The sequence below is a fragment of the Salvia hispanica genome, chromosome 4 (genome assembly GCF_023119035.1).
Source record: "Salvia hispanica cultivar TCC Black 2014 chromosome 4, UniMelb_Shisp_WGS_1.0, whole genome shotgun sequence".
In the NCBI taxonomy this organism is placed as follows: Eukaryota; Viridiplantae; Streptophyta; class Magnoliopsida; order Lamiales; family Lamiaceae; genus Salvia; species Salvia hispanica.
The window spans coordinates 36,150,256-36,176,678 of NC_062968.1; the positions used below are offsets into that span (position 1 = coordinate 36,150,256).

Consider the following 26,423-nt stretch of genomic DNA (forward strand, 5'->3'; position numbering starts at 1 on the left):
CTTGATAATTTGTATGAACTGGTATAGATACTCTAAAATACGCATCACATATAGTTACATCTTTTCATGTAAAAACACACAAATAGGATTTCATTAAAACCCTTATACAATTATCTTTGATTAGACAATTATAGTATGTGTGAAAAATTATTTAAATCAAGAGATTTATACGAAACTATAAGTTTTTGAAATATTTTAGGAGTATGCACTGCAATTAAAAATGATAATTTTCACATAGCATTGAATTTAATTACTTCATCATATTAGTGAATTTACAACGTTATAGTATTCACGTACATCATTTTAACCAAACATTGAATTTTTATTCTTATTTATCAAAAATTGTCCGCATTATGTGCATTTTATTGATCTAAATCATAGATCACATGGTTTAAATTTGGTCTTGAATATGCATTTAAGTATAATACGTTTGTCCTCTCGTCGTCTTTTCGCCCTTTTGGTTACATGGATATTACGGTTGAAAAATCAGCAGGTAATTTACAAAATATATACTTAAAATTTATGATTTTTAAAATTTTTGTGATTTATAGAAGTATTAAATAGGAGATAGAAAAGAATTTGACTAGTACTCCTCCTATTTCATAGTAATAGAGTTATTTAGCCATTTTGGTAAATTCCATAATAATAGAGTCATTTTCTTTTTAGTAAGAGTCAATACATTTTTCCACACTTACTTACTTTCTCTTACGTTATTCTCTCTTCATATCTCTACCTTTTTCATTTTCCATTTTACTCTCCCTTTACTTAATTCACCTAACACAATTTTTCTTGATCTCCGTGCTGAAAAAGAAACGTCTCCATTACTATGGAACGGAGGGAGTACTAATTTATCTGAGAAGTGTTGATGCAATTGTATTTCATTATAATAATAGTTCCAAGTTTCATCCCATGATTATCTCGACCCTAATTCTGAACTTAAAAGTTGTTTAATTAACGCCTTTTTGTGACTTGGTCAAATCATAACTCAATAATCTAATATAGGTCATTACTTATTTACTGTACTAAATAATTCTGCGTGTTTGGTCTTAATATAATTTTAGGATTATAACCATCAATCCAATTGATCCAACGCAAATCAGCCACCCACCTTACGATTTAACCATTCAATCCTAGCCGTTCAACTAAGTCGGTTATTCACTATAAAAGCACGTCGAGATCTCGATCTATCCCCTTTTGCGCTGTCCTTAAAAATTAGGGTTGCAGTCTCAAGTTCAGAATTTTGAATTGCAAGGTTTGATTTCATGCCTCTATCTGCCCTTTGTATGAATAAATTATTATATTGAAGGTGATTTCTTTTTTCTTTTCCAATATCGTTACTTCTTGAATCGATTTTGCTTATTTTAATTTTAATTTCGTGCTTGTTGTACTGGTTTTGTGTTAAGTTCAATCCAGCGGTTAAATTTATATTATTCCTCAGATTGTGCAATGGGGGGAATGAATTTGCTTCTCTTGTAGGACTACGGCTACTGTTACCAATTCTCCCCCTCTAATTCGAACTTCGTTTTAGGGCGTTATAGGCTGTCCGCATCAAAGTTATTTGAAACCCGATTCTACCGATGGTTAATTTGTTTTTGAACCCACGTATAGGAGGTTACCCCCAAATAAAAATAGGTGATAAAAATAAATAAGACAAAATTTAGTAAAGCGGGAAGAAACTTTCGCTTTGTGGTGTAATTGGGTTTAAAAACTGCTGCATATCCATTCATTCCTTTATGGAATGAGTTTGGAGTTTGTTTTATCTTTAATCTTTCTTTTATATAGCTCCAATCACTATCAAACGAATTACTGCATATTTTGCTGAGCTCTAACAATTCTCAATTTGAATTTGTAGCTGTAAAATGCCTCGCTACGAGGATAGGTATGGGAGCAGTACTCGCCTCTATGTTGGTCACTTGTCCTCTCGGACCCGATCCCGGGATCTTGAGCACGTTTTTAGTAGATATGGCAGGTACTTAATTGGCATTTTGTTATCATATCTTGGTGTCTTTTAGTTTGTGTTTACTTGAGAATTTTAAGTTTTATGCTTCCCACTGCTTTTTACAAATTGGAGTTGTATTTTTTTGTATTTTGTGGATCCATCTATGCTTAATACTACATCTAGCACCCTCTGGCTAAAGCTGGAACTTTGTGGACGAATGTCGCCGTCTGTGTTTATTTATTCCATCTATGTTAAATTTAAAGAATTACTTCTTCATTCTGATTTTAGTACATATTGCAAAATATTTTGGTATGTCCTTCCCTGTAGCATAAATAAGGGAAGTTAAAATGGTTATCTGGTGATATTTATTCCATACCTGGTATGAGTTTCCTGAACTAAGCATGTCCAAGAACATATTCTTCTGGTTTATTCTCCCTCTATCATCGTGCTACATCAGAGGTTGCTATATGGGGTGTAGCTTCGCTTCCCACCTCTTGCTAAGAGCATAGTTGCTTTCCAGGCATGGTTTTTGCTTGGGCATCATTATGATCTTGTTTTTTGTGAAGGAAAAAAGTGCCTTAGGTTCTTTTGAGTTTGACTTTAATGATTCTATTGAAGGTTCTGAGCCTTTGCCTGACCTGGTTGTCAATGGTGGGAGGGTGGACTATGCCTGACCTGATGGTCAATGGTGAGAGGGTGGACTTGGTGGAATTTCTTGCCGATTGTTAGAAGCCTTTGGCGATTATCTATGTTGTCTTTGCATGTTTTTATGGAATTTGCCACAATCAAACTGGTGTTTAGTTCGTCTTGAGGATCAAGTTTCATGCACTGCAGTTCGTAAGTAGTTTTGATGGCCTTACTTTTCTGGAAACCATTTCCGCAGAGTACGCGATGTGGATATGAAGCGAGACTACGCCTTTGTTGTATGTACCATCTCTCTCAGTGTCTGAATTGTTTGTAGAAATACTTTTATCCTTCATCTTAAGATCAACTGATCACATGTTTCTCAACTACACTATTTGTATTTCTTGTTGGGGAATTTTTCTTCTTGCCTTGATCAGGAATTCAGTGATCCACGGGATGCTGATGATGCTAGATATAATTTGGACGGGCGTGATGTGGATGGACGACGCATAACTGTGGAATTTGCTAAGGGTGTAAGTACTTCTAGCATTCTCTTGTTGTATGCCTGTGATAAAGAGATATTGAGATATAAAAGCTGCCTTTCTTTTCTTTGTCATATACCTCTGTTGAAGATGTAAAAACTCCCTTGAAATATAGCTACCACATGTTCTATATTAAGTTATTATGATCCATGTCTATTTCTTGGCACATGGTTTAGGTTACGTGGTAGAATACTGTGTTGCCAGCATTACCTGCCTGACTTTGTTAGCCTAGTTGGTTTTAGAAACTTATTAGTGATTGAATTTTGCTGTACCTTCTGACATTGCATGATATGGGACACAGGTTCCACGTGGGCCTGGAGGGGTTCGGGAGTATGTGGGCCGAGGTCCTGCTCCAGGTTCTGGCCGATGCTTCAATTGTGGCATTGATGGTCATTGGGCTCGTGATTGCAAAGCTGGAGACTGGAAGAATAAGTGTTACCGCTGTGGGGAAAGAGGTCACATTGAGAGGAACTGCCAAAACAGTCCTAAGAAGCTCAGGTATGCATTTTGAGTGGCTTCTTGAATTGATTTTATACCCGCCCATATATTTCTTGTGTCTTGTTGTATGCTTCAAGTTGATAGGTTTCCTGGCTTGTCCTGTCCCCGACTGTTGTGAGCATTGATTAGATCTTGCTGAAATTTTATAATTGTTATATAATCTAATTCTTCTATTGTCTTGGTAATGCTTCAGTAGTGGACGTGGGCGCAGTTACTCAAGATCTCCTGTGAGGTCACGTTCTCCTCGCCGTAGTGGCCGCAGTAGGAGTAGAAGTTTCAGCAGAAGCCGCAGTTACAGGTTTGAGCTCTTGGCCTTAAACAAATTATGGGATGTTTGGTTATTTTTAAATATTACCAGTTATTTGATCCCTATTGCCTCTGTTCAGCCGGTCAAGGTCCCCTGCTGCCAGGAGAGGACGTGATGCTGATTATAAAGAAAGGAGATCAAGGAGCCCGATTGATGAAAGCCCAGATCTTAAGAGGGCTGCGACTCCTACTAAATCAAGGAAGCTCAGTCCTACACCTGACAGGGATGTTCCAAGAGAGCAAAGTGCTTCCCCTAGTAGAGTCAGGGTGGAGACTGAGCAAGATGGGTACAATAGTGATAGCCCAAAGGAGACTAGCCGTAGTCCCGTGAGTCCTGCAGCTAGGAGATATGAAGAGAGTCCTTATGAGGAAAATGGCCGCAATCGCAGCCCTAGTCCTAGAGAGGACAGAAGCCCTGTTGAGGATGATGATCCAGTACGCTCTCCCCGGGGTAGCGCCTCTCCTTGAATCTATTTATAATGTGGACACTAACTTGGGATTTATGTAGTCTCTGCTCTACACCTGTGTTGTCATTTTGTGAGGTACTAAAACTAGTGTTATGTTGAGCTGTGGATTGGAGAACTTCCAAGTTTATCTTTCAGACTACAAACTTTTATGTGTCGGTAATTTATCTTGTCAAGTTTTTAGAGCAAATGGTTATGAATTGTCGGTGAAGTATTAGTTGTGTGAAATCGTGCGCGTGTTTTTTGACTACATTGTCATATTTTCTTTTTACCGAATGCACCATCTGTGTAGAACATTGACAGTCACCTGTGATTTTGTTATTAATTGAATAGTTTTATTTTGAGTTTATCATGGTTTCTGATCTGGTTTAGCAGCAGCAATGATACCGATCGTGAGATTTATCGGAGATCGGAGATTATGATTGCTATGACTGGCAACCAACTCAGATACGATTGTGGCTTTGTTATCCAGCCTGCTGCTTCTAATTTCATCATCACCAACTTTTTTAATGTTCACGTGTTTGGTTTCATGCGATACAGAAAAATAACTCAAAAAGTAATTTTATACTCATGTTACAGAATTAAGTTTTAACCCTAGACTCTATACTGATTAAGTTTTATACTCATGTTATTAAATGTCTAACATACACCGAGTCTCTACTATATATATTAACTGACTATCTACTACATGCTAATTATAGTACATATTAAATTAATACAATCAACATAATTACAACATACAATCAACATACCTAAAGGGTATAATCAATATATCTATAACATACAACTAAGGATGTGATCAAATGAAAACTCTAAATATTGTACAAATTCTAAATTATGATCTGGATCATTGAAAAATGTCATCAGATCACAAAAAAGCATCAACAGGAAAATGTCAACAGAATTTCAGCGGTAGTCAATGACTGATGCTGTGTTGATACTGTGTTACATTAAAATTTTGAAATTTTATGTTGATATTGTGTTTAAGCTGTGTTGAAGCTGTGATGGGAAATTTTGAGTTTGTAAAATATATAAGTTTGCATTTTATCACTACCTCATACAAATAATGCCACCTTTATATATGATTCTATATGAATTTTCAAAATGTGTAACATCCAGTTTAAGAAGAAAAAAAATTATGACCTGTTGACTGAATTTAGTTGGGTTAACCGATTTTGAGAATTTTGTTTGCAAGGTCTGCATATCGCTTTCCGCAGTTGCATGAGTTTGTTTTCTCCAAAAGTTAAAAGCTTTAATTTCATTTCCTAGAATTTAGTTTCAAAAAAAGGTACTACTAGTTTTTATGTAAAACTGATTTATTCGCATGGATAAGTTTCTACACTTTTCTTTATAAAAATACATAAGATAGATTTCGCCCGCACAATATTAAATTAGATACAGAAAGGTTAATTACTCCTATAAGTAAGAGGAATCGCCTTGTGAAGAATGAGCAGTCATCTAATCTTTGGAGATCATAAATTTGATTGGTAATTTTTCCACACCATTAGCAAGCATGATTTTTACTACTTTTCTTCTGCTTCATATTTGCATTCTAACTCGTATGAAATCAATTGAATACATATAAAATTCTCCTGCAACATCTCGATATGTATTTTTGGATGTGGAATTTTTCGTAGATCTATTTCCTTCAATTGGATATATTGCTATAGGAGTCAGAAATTGGGAAGATTCAAATTAAATTCGCCATCCGGTCAGATTTGATCGAGCCAGGTGAACTGAAGAATCATGGAATATAATTATGGATAGTTATGATTTCAAAGATAAACAGTGATTCGACATTTTTTTAGAGATTTTCTTGTGAGCTTGTTGCTGATGACAACAATTATTTCCTGAGTCTGAATTTTTTTAAAAGAGTACACCACGTCTATACTAATTACAATAACCAAGATAACACAGGCTCCTCCGCCCATCCAAGGGCACGTTTGACATGACATGAATTTTAAGAAATATTGAAATGGTCAGTGGAAGATGAATGCTACTTTACATATTAATTTTATAATAAAATTTGAATGGGGATAAAGTTAGTGAAATATGAGGTCCGTAATCGAAAATAATAAAATGTATGAGATTTTTATTAGTGGACTGACGAAAATGACAAAATAGAACGTTTATGGGTGGAAGAAGGTAGTAATGGATTATTATGATACATATTCTGAATAAAAAACAAAATGTTCGCAAAAGAATATATACTTATTAGTTATTACTAATATTTTCAAAATGTTTTGTACTTTGTTTGATATTTATTGAGTACATTACCACTGATTAGTGCATATTTAATGCTTGTAAGATAGAATCCTGACATTGGCCCCATTCAAACCTCATTTAATTCATTATGAATTTCAATAATGCTTTGGCTAAATTATATTGGATGCAAAGCATCGACCACTTTTTCCACTATCACCACAAATTTAATGTGGTTTATCGGTCATTGAGAAGAGAAAAGCATCATAAAAAAAAAATTGCAAATGATGGTTATTTTAGGCTTATCATTTGACAAAAGTCGCATGAGATTCGATGTCCTATTTTTCGTGTTCCACTATGTGTATTACCGGCTTATTCTACTCTTGATTTTAGTTCTGTAACTATGCAAATTAAAATGGAATAATCTGGTATGAAATGTTGATATATTAATTAAAAAATGAATGACGATGAATTCCAATTTCCAACATTATTAGATAGCAACATATAATAGAAAATACTAGAAAGTGTATCCAGAATTATGGCAGGAATGCATTTACACCCATTCGATTGGTTGTTTTCGTTGACCTTGACACTGATTAAATGCCAGCAATGGTTCCCTTGCTCAAGTGAAACAAGTCCCATTCACACTGTTAAAATATTCTCAATTTGAACACAAACTTCAACATCTTGACATGCACACTCCACCATCAACATTAATTAATCAATTTTCGGAACGCACACTCACATGCAGATTCAAACACCACTCACCAACTGTTCCATTAAATAATATACTACTACTACTACTATAAACTTTAAATATAAAATTTTTTAATTAAATTTCTAACCACTTGCCCTCATTCTTATATATATGTATTTCCGTATCAGTTTTTGAAAAGCAATCGTCCAATGGAAACTGTTTGGTTGATGTATTACCTATTATCCCCCATTATCCTAATAGCCCTGTATAGCATATCCCTTCACATACTAAACAAGCTAAAAAACCTGCCTCCAAGCCCGTTCCCGGCCCTCCCTTTCATCGGCCACATCTACCTCCTCCACAGGCCTTTCCACAGGAGCCTCTCCGAGGTGTCCAGACGCTGCGGCCCGGCTCTGTTCCTCCGTCTGGGCTCCCGGCCCGTTCTCCTCATCTCATCGCCATCTCTAGCTGAGGAATGCCTCAGCAAGAATAATGACGTCATCTTCGCCAACCGGCCCGATCTCCTCAACGGCCGATACTTCGGCTACGACTACACCAGCCTCTCGTGGTCGTCCTACGGCGACCACTGGAGAAATCTAAGGAGGATTTCCTCTCTTGAGCTCCTGTCGACACATCGACTGCAGACGCTTTCGCATATCCGGGCCGATGAGGCCTTCAGCCTGGCCAAAAAGCTCTATCGCTTGACCAAGGATGAGCCCGAGAAGGTTGTGGAAGTGAAATCGGCTCTATTTGAGTTCACTTTCAATGTGCTCACGAGGATGATCACGGGCAAGAGGTAGACTGCATAACATAGGAGTATATAGTAATATTTGTTTGTTGGGATCGTCGACTGCATATTGGTTTGATATTGTCTGCTTTGGGTGAAGCTAAGCTGGTAAAGATTTGTTTTGTGATGAATCTGGTTTTGTAGATATTATGGCAAGAGTGCGGAGAATTCGAGGGAAGCGAAGGTGCTGGAGGAGATAGCGGCGGCGACGTCGGAGGTAGCGTTTGAGACGAATGTGGTGGATTTCCTGCCGTTGATGAGGTGGTTTGGGTTCGGAGGGGTGGAGAAGAAGCTGATGTCGATACACGACAAGAGGGACGAGTTTATGCAGCGTGTCATTAATGATAATCGGAAGCTCATGGATGATGTTGATGTGAAGAAGAAGTCCATGGTGCAAGTGTTGCTCGATTTCCAGAGGTCAGACCCTCACTATTACACCGACCAAACCATCAAGAGTCTCCTTCTGGTACGTAACTCCATATTTTATCCTTAATTTATTCCTCTTATGTTTAGTCAATCATGATTTCCCAATACTTAATTCATAATAATTGGATGCATATATAAATACTACTATCATCATGATGTCAACATTAAATGAGTATAAATATATAGCTGCACCCGCCAATTGTTTGTGCGAGTAAAGTGCATCTGAGTATTTGTTTTGATTTGTGCACTACATGTCTTTAGTAGCCACCACATATATTAATCACATACACATTTTTGTGAGCACACAGTCATATATGTAAATCACTTAAAATACAGTAGCTGCACAATTTCGTACTATAATTTGAAGATAATCCAAAATATTGTCATACATATATGCATTTATATTCTGAGCATATGCACTATTGTTTAGGAAATAAGGAAATAGTACAGTGACCTGGAATAACACAGGCTGTCACCAGCAACTAATAAACCTGACACTATATAGTACTATAGTTTAAGGATTAATTAATGGGCTAAATCAAGATGTTCATGATATTCGCTGCTTAATTGCCATCTGTTGGTTCTTTGATTATGTGTAAGGTCCGGACGATAATTCATAACTAGATTGTTTTCTATTTTTAGAAATAATTCTAGATTCTTTGTTATGACGGAAAAATTAGTGAGACGGTTCAACTAATAAAATGTACTTACTACTATACTGTACTTCCTGTCAGTGTCTAATAGCTATCCCAGGAACAATTAGTGAGGCGGTTCAACTTATTAAATGACACTCCTTTCAGTGTCTAATAGATACTTTCATTAATGATTTTCTTAAAAATGGATTAAAAAAATTAGTAGAATGTGATACTACTTTTATGTAATAATTTTATAATAATTGTGAGTGGAATAATGAATTAAATACAATGTGCTTTACTAAAAATAGTAAAATAAATGACATATTTATTAGGAACCATTTAGATAAGGTATAATATGGAATAATTAATGGGGAAGAAAAGGAGTTATGAATTTCAAGCTTAAGATTTTGTATCACAAATATTAATTACTTGTTACATACAATAACTGAGAATCATATTAAGGGTAAAGCCTTACACCCAACCAGGAATTTAGATTTAGCGAAACATTCATAATTCATTGATTTCAGAAGACAAAATTCATATTCCTTTTTATTAGTTCATGAACTTAGAACAATATAGGTTTGGTTCAACAAGCTAGAGAGAAAATTAATATTATATTCGTATGAACACATTAAATATCATATGACAATTTTACTTGTCGACTAAGAGTTTTATAGTTGATGCTTATTTACCATACTTAAATAATGGCACGTGATGATTTGTGTGACATGATCGTACATAATTATTTACTCAATCATAAATAGACTCCATATTAGCTGCCTATAAAAAATAAGCTTGATGAGACCCTTCAATATAATATGCCGAATTTATTTCTTTTCGCATTATTTTTCTAAATAAATATCAATTTTAATTGATGCAATGCTATTCTCTAAAATCAACATTTTCTGAGAATGTGCAGCATCATGCAGATAAATTTATTTGCCACCTTTTTTCACATATATATTAATAATGATCAGGTGCTACTCCAAGGAGGAACCTCAACTTCAACGATCGCCCTAGAATGGGCATTTTCTCTGCTGCTCGACAATCCCGAAACCCTAAAAAAAGCCCAATCCGAAATCGACCGCCACGTCGGACGCAGCCGTCTGATCGCGGAGTCTGACGTGGCGGAGCTGCCGTACCTCCGCTACGTGATCCTGGAGGCCATGCGGCTGCATCCGCCGGTGTCCATACTGATGCCGCACCTCTCGTCGTCGGAGTGCGCGGTGGGCGGGTACCGGGTGCCGGCGGGGACGGTGTTGCTGGTGAACTTGTGGGAAATCCACCACAGCCCGAAGATATGGGGCGACCCGGAGGTATTCAGGCCCGAGCGATTTGAAGGGGTGGATGTGAAGAAGGGTTTGGGGCTGAGGCTTCTCCCTTTCGGATGGGGGAGACGGGCCTGCCCGGGCGAGAATTTGGCCAACTTGAATATTGGGCTGGGCCTGGGATCGTTAATCCAGTGTTTCGAATGGGAGAAAGTTGGGGAGATTGATATGAGTGAACAAGCTGGGACGACTACACCTAAGCTTCAACCGCTAACGGCCATATGCACGCCCCGTCCATTTATTGTTGATTTTTTCGCATAATTTATCATCTTTTTTTCTATTTTTCATTGTGGAATATACACATATATGCTTATAGATTGTAGTGTAGGGCCGTATTAATAATTCAATACTTTATGGACTATATCTATACAATAAATTTATTAACAATTCAATTTCAGTTTCTCAATAGTTTTGAATTTGAGGCACCTATTTCAATACTTACTTACCATGGCTCTACTCTTTATTTAGTTTATAAAATAATTATAAATCCGTATTATTTTTCGGCCTCAACTCTTTTCCATATTTTGATAAGATTAGGTTTATTTATCTGCAATAAATAGGATATACTTTAATTTAGTTCAGCTACTTAATTATCTTCAATTAATTCAATGCCTAAACCTTGCATAGCGTTTGTACCCATCTTCGTCTCTGCAAGTAAAATCTGGCGCAGCCCTCCATTATCTTCTTGTACAGTTGATCTATAATATGCCAATTATTTAACTAATGTTATTTAGCCATCTAAAAATCTATTATTATATTAAATGATTTTTTTACTATTTAAGTAATCTTAACCAGTTGAGTATATATTAAATGAAGCCTAAAAATAATGGTTAAGTGATCCAGAAGATAATGTGCATGTATAAAAGCACTTGGAGGCCCACATGATTGATGAATATTTAATTATGAAATATAATCTTGCAAACCGAACCGCCAATATATGTATATGAGATCATGTTCGCAATAAACAGAATGACCTAGCAAGCATGTGGAGTAGCTACAACAAGCAAATGACCCTTTCTATGGATTGTGACTCCATTAGATTCATTCACATCTAACTCCTCTATTTTCGCTCCATTAGGCAATCCGAAATTGAACTTGTGGACCAGCTTGGCTAGTGCTAGCTCATCATCCACTGCCATTGCGAACGTAACCCCGGGGCATCACCTTCGGCCTGCCCCAAACGGGATCAACTCAAAATGCATACCTCTAAATTCTATGCTCGACTCAAGGAACTTCTCCGGATGAAATTCCCCTGGATTTTTCCACAATGATGGGTCCCTAGAAATCACCCAAGCATTGATCATCACACGTGTACCAGATCGATGTCGTAGCCTAATACATTTGTGTATTGTGTTGATTCACGGGGGATTAGCAATGGGATCGGTATATACAACCTTATACTCTCCTTCAACATTGCTTTTAGATAAGACAATTTCTCCAAGTCTTGCTCATCGATTTTGTCCTTGCCTCCGGCTACTTCTCTCACTTCATTTTGCAATGTTTTCATGGAGGTTTCCGATTAGCCAGAGCTTCGGTGGAGACGGAGGCAGCCTTCTCCGGGACTTTGGAGAAGGACTGCGGCGCCATTTGTGGAGAAAGAAGAGGAATATAGATGTGGAGAGTAGCACAACTTGTTAGAGTTTGTATACTAGAAATCACGTTTCGAGTGATTGAATACTATACAACTCTTATTTTATTTTTCAAGGAATAAAACAGATTATTTTTGTCATAATGTTGTTACGTTTTACATTTAATGGATGTTCATGCATGTTTAAATGTATAAGTTAACTTAACAAAGCCTAAGTCTTTGTTTTAGTAGACCGGTTGTGGGCGGCGTCCACTTTAAGGTAACACGGTCAGTTTTAAACAAAGAAAAGATGAATTTCACAACCTAGTTGGAATTAGACTATCCACCGAGAAAGGTTGCAATGTCAGTCCGCATATTTCTAAGCCTTACTGAAATAAGATGACATTGGTGTGGTATAACACTGAACGGATCTAACAAGCAAGACTTGCCCTTAGGCTATCTACTGAAAGGCGAGGTCTTGATAAATATTTGTTTCTTAATCAATGTAGGTTAGCATTGAGCATACGGTATTGATTATGCATTACTTTGACTTATCAAATGGTGCGGATTTTTCGTAACCCAACAAACCTGATATATTGGGTAATGGTGATTAATATCTAGCGGTGCTAGGATTGCTATTATATTGAATCGTGAGCGAGGAGAGTCTCGTTTGATAATGTCCTCAAGAGGAGCGCGAAACAAGGTTTTATTATTCGGAACCTAGCTAGTGGAGTTTAATTACTCTATGAATAATAAATAAGCGTTTCATGCTAAGTCCCCCTCTACTAGAGGAGTTCGAAATTCTCTCCAATTAGGAAAAGGATTTCTTCTGTCTTCTTTATTTAAGTCCAAGTATTCTGGTGAGATCAGCCCACACTGATAACGGAGTACAGTTCGGGAACCAAAGAGAAGATTTGTGGTCTAGAATTCAAAGCATCACGTGGAGAAGCTGCTAGCCATGTTCAATTCTTTGGAGAATTAATTAGGTATTATTTCTGCTCCGTAGAAAAACATGTTTTAGGTTTCAATATTCTTAAAGCATGATTAATTCAAGTTATGAGTATGATACATGTGAGAATTACGCGAATAGATTTTGTCTAAATAATCCGCTAAATAGATCTGATTATTATGTGATTTATTTGTACGATTAATAATTGTTAAATTATGTTAATCCGTCGCACCGCTTCCGCTGCCAGTTCCTTCGCAACTAACAAGTGTGAAATGGAATCCATTTTTTGTTTATGAGTATAAAAGTGACACTTTTATATTCAAGGAATTCATCATTTGTCAACAACGAATCTTTTATGAAATATAAAAATAATAATAATTACAATTGAAACTTAAAAAATCATACAAAAGTCATTATTAATAAATTTTAAATATTTTTTAAAATTCAAATTTAAGGTCATATTAAATTTATTTTAGATCATCCTAACTAAAATTACTTAAAACTAAAATAACAATCACCTATATATATTTGGTTCTGCGTTTTGTATTAAGATTGAATTTTGTATATATCAAAATCCTTGCATTGTATATGTAATGCCCGGCATTTCTAGGGTATAATAAATACGGCGACTGTTAACTAGGCGAACTTAAGGCGACAAAAATGTAGACTAGGGTTTCATTTAAAGAGATTTGACCCTAGCATTTAATGAAGTATCAAGGCAAAAGTCAATGGCTAACTCACGAGAATCAAGACTTAATAGATTAGGCTCAAAAGTAAAAGGTTTAGCATAATTCCAACAAGACGCAATAATTCCCCTCATTCCAAACAAAAATTAAGTTCACCACAACCAAAGATAATAAGTTTCAAAAATATTCAGCGGAAGCATATCAAGAGAAAGCGGAGCCATGTATGAAGACACGACTACACTTATAGTTTCAAACATCCATTTTATTCGAATCAATCTTCTCAACACCACCGACCGCCCATCGCCGCTCAACCTGCACATAGGGAAAACACATGCAGGGCTGAGTATTTTAAACATACTCAGTGGACTCATGCCAAAATATTTTATAGTTATGCCACCCTTACCATAGTGAACTCGAAGTTTGCATTTATTTAAAGACAAGCAACGAGTATCACAAAAATACACTCCTTCTTGATATCCCACCGGGAACGCGAACTATCACCTTTAGTTCATATTTTTCAAATAAGTCTCAAATCATGGATTAAAATTATGCATGATTTCACGTTTCCCTTTTCCCTTCGATTATTTCCAAAATCAACAATCAGAATCAAAGTACGATTATCCTATCGTTTTGATCACACAACAACTCCAGATCTTTCATCAAATCGTGTCACGCATGAGTGTTCTTCCACACACAACACACGCACACACACCACGCATGTACAAGCCTACCGAGGCGTGCACACACACACATGCATCAAATTTCACCGATTAATTTCCCCCTTCACTCGATCTAAATGCATGTGGACTCAAGAACACCGATTAATCGGTAGAGGAAGAAAAGATTAATAATAGAAGTACCTTTTCTTGCAAAAACAAACGGTAGAAACAAGTAGATTCTTGATTCTTCAATGAATTCTTGAATTGCAGCTTCAATTCTTCTCCAAAAGATGAAGAATTAATGGAGAAAGTAGAAGAAAAATTTGAGAGAGTGGGGAGAGAGAAAGTCTCAAATCATGGATTAAAATTATGCATGATTTCACGTTTCCCTTTTCCCTTCGATTATTTCCAAAATCAACAATCAGAATCAAAGTACGATTATCCTATCGTTTTGATCACACAACAACTCCAGATCTTTCATCAAATCGTGTCACGCATGAGTGTTCTTCCACACACAACACACGCACACACACCACGCATGTACAAGCCTACCGAGGCGTGCACACACACACATGCATCAAATTTCACCGATTAATTTCCCCCTTCACTCGATCTAAATGCATGTGGACTCAAGAACACCGATTAATCGGTAGAGGAAGAAAAGATTAATAATAGAAGTACCTTTTCTTGCAAAAACAAACGGTAGAAACAAGTAGAATCTTGATTCTTCAATGAATTCTTGAATTGCAGCTTCAATTCTTCTCCAAAAGATGAAGAATTAATGGAGAAAGTAGAAGAAAAATTTGAGAGAGTGGGGAGAGAGAGATGTCGAGATTGAGGGAGAGTGGGGAACGGTTTTTGGGGTCTAGGGTTTTGGTCTTCTCTCTTATTTATAGAGTACAAGATATACTCCAATAATTAAATAAATAAAGATTTGGAAGAGATATGGAAGATTTGTTTGTTGAAGTGGCCGAATATTTGAAGAGGAAATAGGGGATTTCGAATTTTTGGCTATTTAATTAGCCTATGATTTAATTTGAATATTTCACGGAGTAGAATAATATATCACGGAGCAAGAATAATAATAATAATAATAATATTCCCCAATTTAAAAGGAAAAGAGGCGTGTAGTTTGCCTTTCTCAAAAGGGATTTATTTGAATATCCTAATTTAATTAGGATATGGTAGGATCTCATTAGATTTGGCAAGATATGCTAGGGTATTTGAATTTATTTATGGAAGAGAATAAACAAGGGATCAAATAAAATAATAAAATAATTCCTTCTCCTATAAAATAGGAGATTTCGAAAATCTCCTTTAGAAATAATATAGGGGCCGAAAATTTCACCCATTAAAAGGAATAATCGGACTTTGGATTTAATTTGGATAATTATCCCAAGCAATAATTAAATCCAAGAAAAATAGGATTTCTTTCCCATAAATAGGAGAGGGTCGAAAATTCCACATACTTAATTAATGCTCCTATTAAATTCTCACTCATCCCTTAGAATAATATTCACCACAAATATTATTTCTTCTCACATCAAAATATCCACATTTTCGGAAATCATCTCCACTTCACATTTTCAAACGACTTTGACCATTCCACGACCACGTCATATTTTCCACAATATTGACTATTCAATAGCCACGTCACATATTCAACAAGTTGACCATTCAACTCAATCTCAACTCAAAATCGCAATTAGGTCACATAGAATATTGCAATAAATCACTTATCATTTAATTCCACATATCATAGCATTAAAAGCATTTAATGGAAAAATTCCACGTCACAAAAATTAGGGTTCGAAAGACGGGGCGTTACAGTATACATAAAAAAACAAGGATATTATAGTATAATTGCAATACCAGTTTTTCTTGTACAAGTTGGTTATTAGGCATTCTTCGAGTCTAAATCGGACGGCAACATGTCAATTCACGATTGAACCGATTGATCCAGTCTGATTTTTTACCTAAAATACACGTGGAGTAGCTACAACAATCAAAGGACACTTTTTATGGATCGTGGCTCCACTAGATTCACTTGCATCTAACTCCTTCATTTTCAGTCCATTAGGCAATCTAAAATCGAACTTGTGTACCAACTTGGCTAAGGCAAGCTCATCCACCGCCACCGCGAATGTAATACCTGGGCAACCCCTCCTGCCTGCCCCAAACGGAGTCAACTCAAAATGCAGACCTCTAAAGTCTATGCCCATTCCAAGGAATCTCTCAGGGCAAAATTCCTCAGGATATTTCCACAATGAAGAATCTCTAGAAATCGCCCAAACATTAATCATCACACGCGTACCAGATGCGACGTCATAGCCCAATACTATTGTGTCTTGAGTTGATTCACGACGGACCAACAATGGGATCGGAGAATGCAACCTTAGACTCTCCTTCATCACTGCTTTTAGATAAGACATTTTCTCCAAGTCTTGCTCATCAATTTCATCCTTACTTCCAGCTACTTCTCTCACTTCATTTTGCAAAGTTTTCATGGCTTCTGGATTTCGTATGAGCTCCGTCATCGCCCACTCAAGAGCTGTAAATGTAGTATCAGTTCCAGCACTAAACATATCCTGCAATAAAAATATTCAACCAAACAAGGGCAGCCATAATAAGAACATACCAAAACATTTCTATAAGAAAACACACGAGTATTTCTTTATGGATTAAAACAAAAACATACATATTGTAAATGTATGGTATTCATACCAAAACGATAGCTTTGATAGTGTCATCTTCAATAGGGGTGAGACTTGCATTCTCTCTCTGAAAATCAAGCAATATGTCCACAAAATCCAACTCACCACCATCCCCCTCTCTCCTCTCCCTAACTCTATGTTCTTCAATCACAACCTCCAAAAACCGATCCATCTTCTCAGCAGCTCTCTCTACTCTCTTATCCAAACCATCAAACCTTCTCATCCATCTCAGGCAAGGAATGTACTCCCACAAAGGTAAAATCCCCACCAGCTCCCCAAACTCAGCAAACGTCTCCTTGAAATCACTCTCTGAACCATACTTCTTTCCCAGAGTCACCCTAGAAATCACGTCGTTCGTCATAGCGTAAATGACGTCGCTCAAGTTCACGGGCTTTGAAGAAGCACACAACCTTCTTATCTTGTCGACCATGAGTGAAGTCTCTTCCTCCCTTACACGGCGATAGGACTCAACCCTTTTGCTGCTAAGAAGATGAAGCACACATATGCTGCGATTCTGCCGCCAGTACTCTCCATACGGTGCGAACACCACATCCCGACTGTCGTAGAACAGTCGGCTCGCGATGCTGAGTTGAGGCGTGTTTAAGAAGATCAGGTCCTGGTTTTTCATGATCTCACGCGCGGCCTCAGCCGAGGAGGCAATAAGAACGGGGACTTTTCCAAAGTGGAGTAGCATGAGGGGGCCGTGACGGCGGGAGAGTGACAAGAGGGATCTGTGGGGGGCTGAGCCTAGCTGGAGGAGGTTCTCAATTAGCGGGAGCTTTGGTGGAGACGGAGGCAGGCGTTTCCGGGGCTCTGGAGAATGACTTCGGCGCCATTTGTGGAGGAAGATGAGGAAGAGATATGTGGAGATTAGCACAGCCAACAGATGTGAGAGGGAAACCATTTTTGGTTTGGAGAGACTAATGTGTAAGAAGAAGCAAATGGCAAATGGTATTTTGTAGATGCAGTCGATTAGAAAGTCAACTAAAATTAATAATTTGATTAGAAAATCCACTGAAAATATCTTGATATTTTCTGAAATAGGTTAGGCTTGTATTATATAGATGAGATTCAGTGTTCCATAATTGATGTTTAATTTACCATGGCCCAATCTAAAATTAATGATTTTAAATTAAAATAAGAAATTTTATAAAGAAAAAAAAAACCATCACTTAATTAAAATTACAAAAGAGGAGAAGTGTGCTAAATTTCTTCAATGAGACATGTTGGAGTTAGCCTTAAACTCATTTTTTACAAGGGTAAATGTATTTTTTTTTATATTCTCAGAATTCATTTTTGCCACTAATTCTTTGTGAAAAATTTAAAAATACTAATTAAATTGGAGGCATTAAAAATCACGAAGTACAAGCAAACAAATAAAAATTCAGCAACCATAAGTGCCACATGGCACGACTGGATTGGCCTTCGTCATGTGGTCAAGTAAAGACGAAGCCATGAATTTATACTGAGACAAGCAAAAATATTACGTGGGAAAAATTGAGTTTAGGAGGGACATTTTATAAAAAATAAAAATTATTAAATTTTATAATAAATGATTTATTCATATGTGAGGATATTGAATGGCCCCAACATGCTAGATCAGTCTATGCAGTTAGGATCGCTCTACAGTTAGCTAGGTGGTCGATAAGCAGGCATGCAGCCTGCCTCACTCTTACAACAACATTGTTTTGCGTCGTTGTAATTACTCATCTTAGATATCATTATCTTGTATTCTTGTGTAAATATGATGACCCATATGTTTGGCTGGCCCCAAATTTTTGGGTATACGAACATATAGTCAAATTCGTTCGTACAATTAAGTTGATTTTATTTTTCAACTTTCACACCATTTATATGAAAATATTTTAATTTTTGAGATAATAAAAAATTTTAACAGCAAATTAATATTCATTAATTAAGATGTATTTGTAAATTTATAAATATATATATATATATATATAGCCTATTCAATGCATCTTATTTTTTGATAAATTAAGTCTATTCAATACATCTAATAATAATAATATGACTGTATCAACTCCCCCACGGTTAAAATTCACCTTGTCCTCAAGGTGGAAACCACGTCACAACGAGGAGCGTTGCGAATAAAAGCCTGGGATATCCCCTCTTGGATCAAATGTGTGCATATGCCCAAGATTTGCACATAGCTGACGAAGCGTACGAACATCCGCGGTGGAAAGAAACTCCAAGCTGAGCAGCCGGCCCAACACAGAGATCATACTAGTGGTGGAAGAAACCTCCATATCTTCATCATCAGACTACACTCTTTATGATCCATTTGGAAAATCTTCACACCCATAGTAGCTCCTTGGGATTTGACATTTAGAAAACAATCAAACATATTGTTCTCCCCATCACAAATAATAGAGTAACTGCCATCATTTGCATGAACAAAATGCCAGATAACTAGCAATATAGTTATTAATTCCCACTCCGACGCATGATGAATCTCCCATGTCATCAATGAAATTACAATCATCCATGGTACTAACGCCCCTCGATTCTCCTCGGAATCACCATTCCCTTTAATCCTATCATTCCCCTCGCCAAGATTTTTATTCGCCATTGAATTGCACAATTCAATTGAAACTAAAGTGTGATCATCTTGGGATGTTTTGGAGAGGACCCAGAAAGAGAATTTTATTGTTGATTGTGATCGAGTTTGGGAAGGATTTGATGATTCTACCGAGAAGATTCTAGATTCTTCTACTCGTGTTTGTGGTGTTGAAAATGTTGATATTGATGGGAATTTGGAATCAGGGGAATATGATGTTGCGGATGTTGGAATCTATGCCCGGTCAATGGACTTTGACCAATTATAATTTCAACGAGACATTTAATTTAGTAAAATTAAATGATATAGCGTCGATCTACGTTCGGAGTAGATGACCGTGGTATATTTATTTTCTCAAATCCGATTCCCGGTGAGTGAGAAATAATTATTTAAAGTTGTGCAAAAATTGCAAACTTAATGAGCTATGAGAGGAGATTAGGGAATAATTAAGAGAGTTAATTATCCCACATTGAAAGTTTCAACCTTATTAAACTAGTATTTAATAAGAAGGATTATTACATGTAATAATTATAGTGGACTAAGATGGGCTGTAAGAGCCCACACGCGCGCACACGCGCGCGCCGCCCGCCCCGCCGTGAGCCGCGTGCCTCGAGCCCGTGCCCGTGCCCGTGTCCTTGTCCTTGTCCTTGGATCTTGGCAATTGGTCTTTGGGTGGTCTTTGGGCTGTTCTTTGGGCCTGGTCGTGGGCTTGGTGCTTGGGCCTAGTTGCGGGCTTGGCCCAAGTCTAGTGGGTCTAGTTCTTTTTAGACCACCACCGTTTCCACGTCAGCGAGCCAAGCGGGATGCCACCTCGTCAGTATGACGCGGTAAGCCAACGTGGCTGACACGTGATAGTCCACGTCGTGAATGAATCTAGAAGCTTCTAGACTCAGCCTCTCTAGCTCTGAGCGCGTAACGCCCGAACGTTACAGCTCGTAACCGACGACCGTTACGGTCTACCATTAATGACGGCCATTATGGCCGTTGACCCCCTGCAGTGGACTGAGCCTATAAATAGGCTAGCCATTCTAGCATTCTCTACATCAGAAACTAGAATCCACACTCTGCATCATACACTCTCTCCTCCCTCTGCATTGTTCTTCTGTCGAAGCTCTGCCCTCTCCTCCATCCAGTTCGCCGGAGCTCTGCTGATAGCGGTGCTGCTTCACCAGAGACGTAGCCGTTTTATCTTTGGGGACGAAACGCCAATCCGAAGAGCACTACCGGGGCGTATCTCGTCTTGCGGAAAGAGGACTCCTCGACTCGGCTTTTCCAGTTTATTTGTTTCGAACTTTGTAATTTCGTTTCAGTTACTTAGCTCTTGTATTCCTTCTTGTAATCCCTAAATCTCCAACAATCGCAAGACGAGATATAACTTGCTTTTGAAGGAATTTGGACATAACTGAACCTAAAACTTTCGAAACCTTTAATCACCTTTGCTGGAGATGTCGACCGAATCAAACTCTGCCGCTTCCACCACTCCGGCCACCACCGCCGCCATCATTTCCTCCACCATGGCATCCACCACTATGATGCCAACTCCCGGGCTCTATCCATCTTCATCAACAACCCCTTGGGTGCATACTACTACCCAGGGGCTCACTGGTGGATCCACCTCGAGTGGGTCGGTTGGTTCCACATTTAGTGGTTCCTTCGGATCCTTCAATGGATCGAGTGTCGGGGCCTTCGGGTCTCACACGAATGCGGGGACCTTCGAGTCTCACGCGACTGCTGGGGCCTTCGGGTCTCATGCGAGTGTTGGAACCTTCGGGTTCAACACGGGCTTTGGCTCCTTCGGGACCAATGCGACCATGGCGGGCTCTACGCCCAACATGAATGGTGGGGGCTCTATGCCCAACCATGTTGTTGGCTCCTTCGGGGGCAACGGAATTGGTTCCTTCCAAGGACCAAGTGCGGCACCTTTGGCACCGAGAATGATGCCACCCGCCGAAAAACCACCTAAGTTTGGAGGAGCTGACTTCAAGAGGTGGTACCAAAAGATGTTGTTCTACTTGACAACATTGGGCATCGCCAACTTCCTCACGGAGAACGAGCCGCCCGCGCCAAGTGATCAAGAGACAAGTGTTGAGGTCATGGCGGACTATGAAGCATGGCGCAAAGGAGATTATCTTTGTAAAAATTTTATTCTAAGTGCATTAGATGATAGTTTGTACAATGTATACTCCCTTGTAACCACATCAAAAGAGATGTGGGAAAGCCTAGAAAAGAAGTATAGTGTAGACAATGCTGCCGGTACGGAACATGTTGTAGTATCCAAGTTCATGGACTACAAAATGGTCGACTCTAGACCGGTCATGGAACAAGTTCAAGAGTTCCAAATGATCATCCACGGACTCGTGGCTGAAGGGAGGAAGATCAACATGGGGAATCAAGCATCATCCGAGGTCCTCGGCATTGGCAACGTGATTCTCATGATGACGTCTGGCGTCACTATCACTTTGAAGGATGTGCTACATGTCCCGGACATCCGCAAGAACCTAGTGTCAGGATCAATACTAGTTAATAAGGGGTTTAAACTTGTATTCGAGTCTGATAGGTTTGTTTTGTACAAGTTTGGGAAGTCCCTCGGAAAAGGTTATGTAACCGACGGACTTTTCAAGCTTAGTGTGGCTACGCGCCTTGTTCCAAAGCCTTTGGCTAACAATAATAATAAAGCATCTACTTCCTCTTATTTGACCGAGTCTTCAAATTTGTGGCATTGTAGATTGGGACATGTAAATTCAAAAGCCGTAAAAAGATTAGTAAATTTAGATTTACTAAAGGCAATTGAAGTAGATACCCAAGACAAATGTGAAATATGTCTTGAGGCAAAAATGACTAAGTTACCGTTTCACTCAGTTGAACGAAAAACAAAACCCCTTGAATTAATTCACACGGATGTATGTGATTTAAAGATGGTGCAAACTAGAGGTGGTAAAAAGTACTTTATCACTTTTATAGATGATTGCACAAGATATTGCTACATTTATCTTTTAAGAAGTAAAGATGAAGCAATTGAAGCGTTCAAAAATTATAAGAACGAAGTTGAGAATCAACTTGGTTGTAAAATCAAAGCGATTCGAAGTGATAGAGGAGGCGAGTATGTAGCCCCGTTTGAGGAGTTATGCAACGCAAGTGGTATAATTCATCAAACAACTGCTCCATACTCACCACAATCTAATGGTGTAGCAGAACGCAAAAATCGAACTCTAAAAGAGATGATGAATGCGTTGCTACTAAGTTCAGGATTACCCCAGAACATGTGGGGGGAGGCTATTTTGACAGCCAACTATATCCTAAACAAAATTCCACTCAAAGGAAAAGACATCACTCCTTATGAATTGTGGAAAGGTAGGAAACCATCCTACAAATACCTCAAAGTGTGGGGGTGTTTGGCCAAGGTGATGGTTCCCCCGCCCAAAGAAGTTACAATTGGCCCTAAAACAGTCGATTGTATCTTCATTGGATATGCACTTAACAGTAGTGCATATAGATTTGTTGTTCACAAGTCTGAAATATCGACTATTACAGTAGGAACAACAATCGAGTCAAGGAATGCCGTATTTCTCGAAAATACATTTCCTTGCAAGGACAAAGAAGAAGTCCCAATCAATTCCGAGACAAGAATTGAAGATGAGGCCACTAGTTCTAAAACAGTGGATGAAGCCACTAGTTCTAAATCCGCGGATGAAGAGCCTAAATCGCGCAAGCGAGTGAGGCATGATCCAAGTGATGCAGTACTAAGACGTGGTAGTAGGGTCAGAACACCAAAAACATTTGGTCCTGACTACATTGCTTTTATGTTGGATGAAGAGCCAACGTCAATAAAAGTAGCCTTCGATGGCCCAGACGGGTTACATTGGAGAGAAGCTGTTCAAAGCGAAATTGATTCAATTTTGCTAAACCACACTTGGGAGTTGGTCGATTTGCCCGAAGGTGCGAAACCTTTAGGGTGCAAATGGGTGCTTAAAAGAAAATTTAAGGCCGATGGAACAGTGGATAAGTATAAAGCCCGATTGGTAGTAAAGGGTTTTAAACAAAAGGAAGGACATGACTTCTTCGATACCTATTCACCTGTAACGAGGATTACATCTATCCGAGTGCTTCTCGCGATTGCTGCATTGCACAATCTTGAGATTCATCAAATGGATGTTAAGACTGCGTTTCTAAATGGTGAACTAGAGGATGAAATCTATATGGAACAACCCGAAGGGTTTGTAGTGCCCGGACAAGAGAAGAAGGTATGCAAACTGGTTAAGTCCCTCTATGGATTAAAACAAGCGCCGTTGCAATGGCACTTGAAGTTTGATAATGTGATGTTATCAAATGGGTTTAAAATCAACGAGTGTGACAAATGTGTCTATATTAAGAGCACTGATAACGGGTACGTTATAGTGTGTCTCTACGTTGATGACATGTTAATCATGGGTAGTAATACTCAAGTGATTAACGAGACAAAAGCCATGTTAAAGAGAAACTTTGACATGAAAGACATGGGTCTAGCCGATGTAATTCTTGGAATGAAAATTCTAAGAACATCCGATGGAATCATCTTAACCCAATCTCATTATGTTGAGAAGATATTGAAGAAATTCAATGCCTATGATGGCGCGCCGGTTAAGACTCCAATTGAACTCAATGTTCACTTGAGCAAAAACAAGGGCGAACCCGTTGCACAAGAAGAATATGCACGGGTCATTGGGTGCATTATGTACTTAACTAATTGCACTCGGCCGGACATTGCTTGTGCCGTGAACAAGTTGAGTCGCTACACGAGTAATCCAAGCAAAGAGCATTGGAGAGCTCTTGTAAGGGTTTTGAGATATCTAAAACATACTCAAAATCATGGGCTACACTTTTCGAGATACCCCCCGGTACTTGAAGGGTACTGTGATGCGAATTGGATATCCGACAATAAGGACTCACTTTCAACAAGTGGATACGTCTTTACTATTGGGGGTGGTGCTGTCTCGTGGAAATCCACGAAACAGACATGTATAGCCCGTTCAACTATGGAATCAGAATTCATAGCTTTAGATAAAGCTGGGGAAGAAGCCGAATGGCTTAAGAACTTCCTTGAGGATATTCCAGGTTGGTGTAAGCCAGTGCCTCCAGTGTTGATTCACTGTGATAGCCAAGCCGCTATCGGGAGGGCGAACAATGGCTTCTATAACGGTAAGTCTCGACATATTCGTCGACGACATAATACCGTGAGACATTTGATCACAACAGGCGTGATTACAATTGACTATGTGAAGTCAATAGATAATCTAGCGGATCCGCTAACCAAAGGGTTAAACCGTGATCAAATGAATAAGTTGCTAGAGGGAATGGGTTTGAAATCCACAAACTAAAGAATTGTCATAGTGGTAACCCAACCATGATGACTGGAGATCCCAAGAACTTGGTTCAATGGGAAAACTAAGCTATGAGAGTTCGTGAGAAACACTCATCTACATCTATTCCCTAGAGAGCAATAGAGTGTTTGAAAACTTGCCTTGTGGTGAGGATAAGTCTATGACTTTTAATGATTCCTAAGGATCTCAAGGAGATTGAGTTCTCAAAGAGACCGAGTAGGGCAAGATACTCGAGTAGGAATCACCTATGTAAGTGTGAAGTGTGGCCGCTTCAAATTACACACTTATGAATCCAAAGTGGTGTCCAAGGCCGCAAAGGACACAAAACGTGAGAACGGATGAGGTTGAGGTGTTTAAGTGTTAACACCATTGTCTCGGTGCACGCCGTGGGGGACTAGTTCAAAGCATCGCGCTACTAGGCCGCCTGTGTATCCGATGGCGTTGACTATGGAAGGTTCAAAGCTAAAAGCTACCTATCCTTATGCTTATATACCTCTCGAGGGTTGAGCTTGTGTCTGCATGCATTTGCATTTGGCTATTTCCACTCATGTGGGGGATTGTTGGAATCTATGCCCGGTCAATGAACTTTGACCAATTATAATTTCAACGAGATATTTAATTTTGTGAAATTAAATAATATAGTGTCGATCTACGTTCGGAGTAGATGACCGTGGTATATTTATTTTCTCAAATCCGATTCCCGGTGAGTGAGAAATAATGGATTAAAGTTGTGCAAAATTGCAAACTTAATGAGCTATGAGAGAAGCTTAGGGAATAATTAAGAGAGTTAATTATCCCACATTGGAAGTTACAACCTTATTAAACTAGTATTTAATAAGAAGGATTATTACATGTAATAATTATAGTGGACTAAGATGGGCTGTAAGAGCCCACACGCGCGCGCCGCCCGCCCCCCGCCGCGAGCCGCGAGCCGCGAGCCTCGAGCCCGAGCCCGAGCCCGTGCCGTGCCCGTGCCCGTGCCCTTGTCCTTGTCCTTGGACTTGGATCTTGGCAATTGGTCTTTGGGTGGTCTTTGGGCCTGGTCGTGGGCTTGGTGCTTGGGCCTAGTTGCGGGCTTGGCCCAAGTCTAGTGGGTCTAGTTCTTTTTAGACCACCACCGTTTCCACGTCAGCGAGCCAAGCGGGATGCCACCTCGTCAGTATGACGCGGTAAGCCAACGTGGCTGACACGTGATAGTCCACGTCGTGAACGAATCTAGAAGCTTCTAGACTCAGCCTCTCTAGCTCTGAGCGTGTAACGGCTCGTAACGCCCGAACGTTACAGCTCGTAACCGACGACCGTTACGGTCTAGCATTAATGACGGCCATTATGGCCGTTGACCCCCTGCAGTGGACTGAGCCTATAAATAGGCTAGCCATTCCATGCATTCTACACACATCAAACACTAGAAAGCATTCTGCATCATAAGCTCTCTCCTCTCTCTGCATTGTTCTTCTGTCGAAGCTCT

At 38.7% G+C, this 26,423-nt stretch overlaps 3 protein-coding genes across 8 annotated transcripts; 2 read left to right on the top strand and 1 right to left on the bottom strand.

Moving 5' to 3' along the window:
* Positions 1-1,130: 1,130 nt before the first annotated feature.
* LOC125221620 (serine/arginine-rich splicing factor RS2Z32-like) lies at positions 1,131-4,722 on the top strand. 6 transcript variants are annotated; one of them, XM_048123784.1, is made up of 7 exons: positions 1,131-1,252; positions 1,853-1,969; positions 2,823-2,862; positions 2,974-3,096; positions 3,407-3,603; positions 3,797-3,901; positions 3,990-4,722. In XM_048123784.1, the coding sequence occupies exons 2-7, from the start codon at positions 1,860-1,862 to the stop codon at positions 4,375-4,377; spliced, it is 963 nt and encodes a 320-aa protein (XP_047979741.1). In that variant the 5' UTR covers positions 1,131-1,252; positions 1,853-1,859; the 3' UTR covers positions 4,378-4,722. The 6 variants fall into 6 exon arrangements, with proteins under 6 accessions (XP_047979741.1, XP_047979742.1, XP_047979743.1 ...); XM_048123785.1 differs by having other exon boundaries at positions 3,800-3,901; XM_048123786.1 differs by having other exon boundaries at positions 3,001-3,096.
* A 2,759-nt stretch (positions 4,723-7,481) lies between these two features.
* LOC125219863 (cytochrome P450 81Q32-like) lies at positions 7,482-10,840 on the top strand. The gene is made up of 3 exons (XM_048121948.1): positions 7,482-8,068; positions 8,204-8,525; positions 10,098-10,840. Exons 1-3 carry the CDS (start codon positions 7,482-7,484, stop codon positions 10,707-10,709), a joined length of 1,521 nt encoding a protein of 506 aa, XP_047977905.1. The 3' UTR covers positions 10,710-10,840.
* A 5,286-nt stretch (positions 10,841-16,126) lies between these two features.
* Positions 16,127-17,927, bottom strand: LOC125224419 (cytochrome P450 71A6-like). Its single transcript, XM_048127820.1, has 2 exons — positions 17,034-17,927; positions 16,127-16,897 (listed from the first exon to the last, which is right to left on the bottom strand). The coding sequence occupies exons 1-2, from the start codon at positions 17,925-17,927 to the stop codon at positions 16,286-16,288; spliced, it is 1,506 nt and encodes a 501-aa protein (XP_047983777.1). The 3' UTR covers positions 16,127-16,285.
* Positions 17,928-26,423: the final 8,496 nt, after the last annotated feature.

Coding starts and splice junctions, on each gene's coding strand:
- LOC125221620 (XM_048123784.1), top strand. CDS start 1,860: ATGCCTCGCTACGAGGATAGGTATGGGAGCAGTACTCGCCTCTATGTT. Junction 1,970..2,822: donor GTTTTTAGTAGATATGGCAG/GTACTTAATTGG, acceptor CCATTTCCGCAG/AGTACGCGATGTGGATATGA. Junction 2,863..2,973: donor AGCGAGACTACGCCTTTGTT/GTATGTACCATC, acceptor TATTTCTTGTTG/GGGAATTTTTCTTCTTGCCT.
- LOC125224419 (XM_048127820.1), bottom strand. CDS start 17,927: ATGGTTTCCCTCTCACATCTGTTGGCTGTGCTAATCTCCACATATCTC. Junction 16,898..17,033: donor CTATCAAAGCTATCGTTTTG/GTATGAATACCA, acceptor TTTTTATTGCAG/GATATGTTTAGTGCTGGAAC.
- LOC125219863 (XM_048121948.1), top strand. CDS start 7,482: ATGGAAACTGTTTGGTTGATGTATTACCTATTATCCCCCATTATCCTA. Junction 8,069..8,203: donor AGGATGATCACGGGCAAGAG/GTAGACTGCATA, acceptor CTGGTTTTGTAG/ATATTATGGCAAGAGTGCGG. Junction 8,526..10,097: donor CCATCAAGAGTCTCCTTCTG/GTACGTAACTCC, acceptor AATAATGATCAG/GTGCTACTCCAAGGAGGAAC.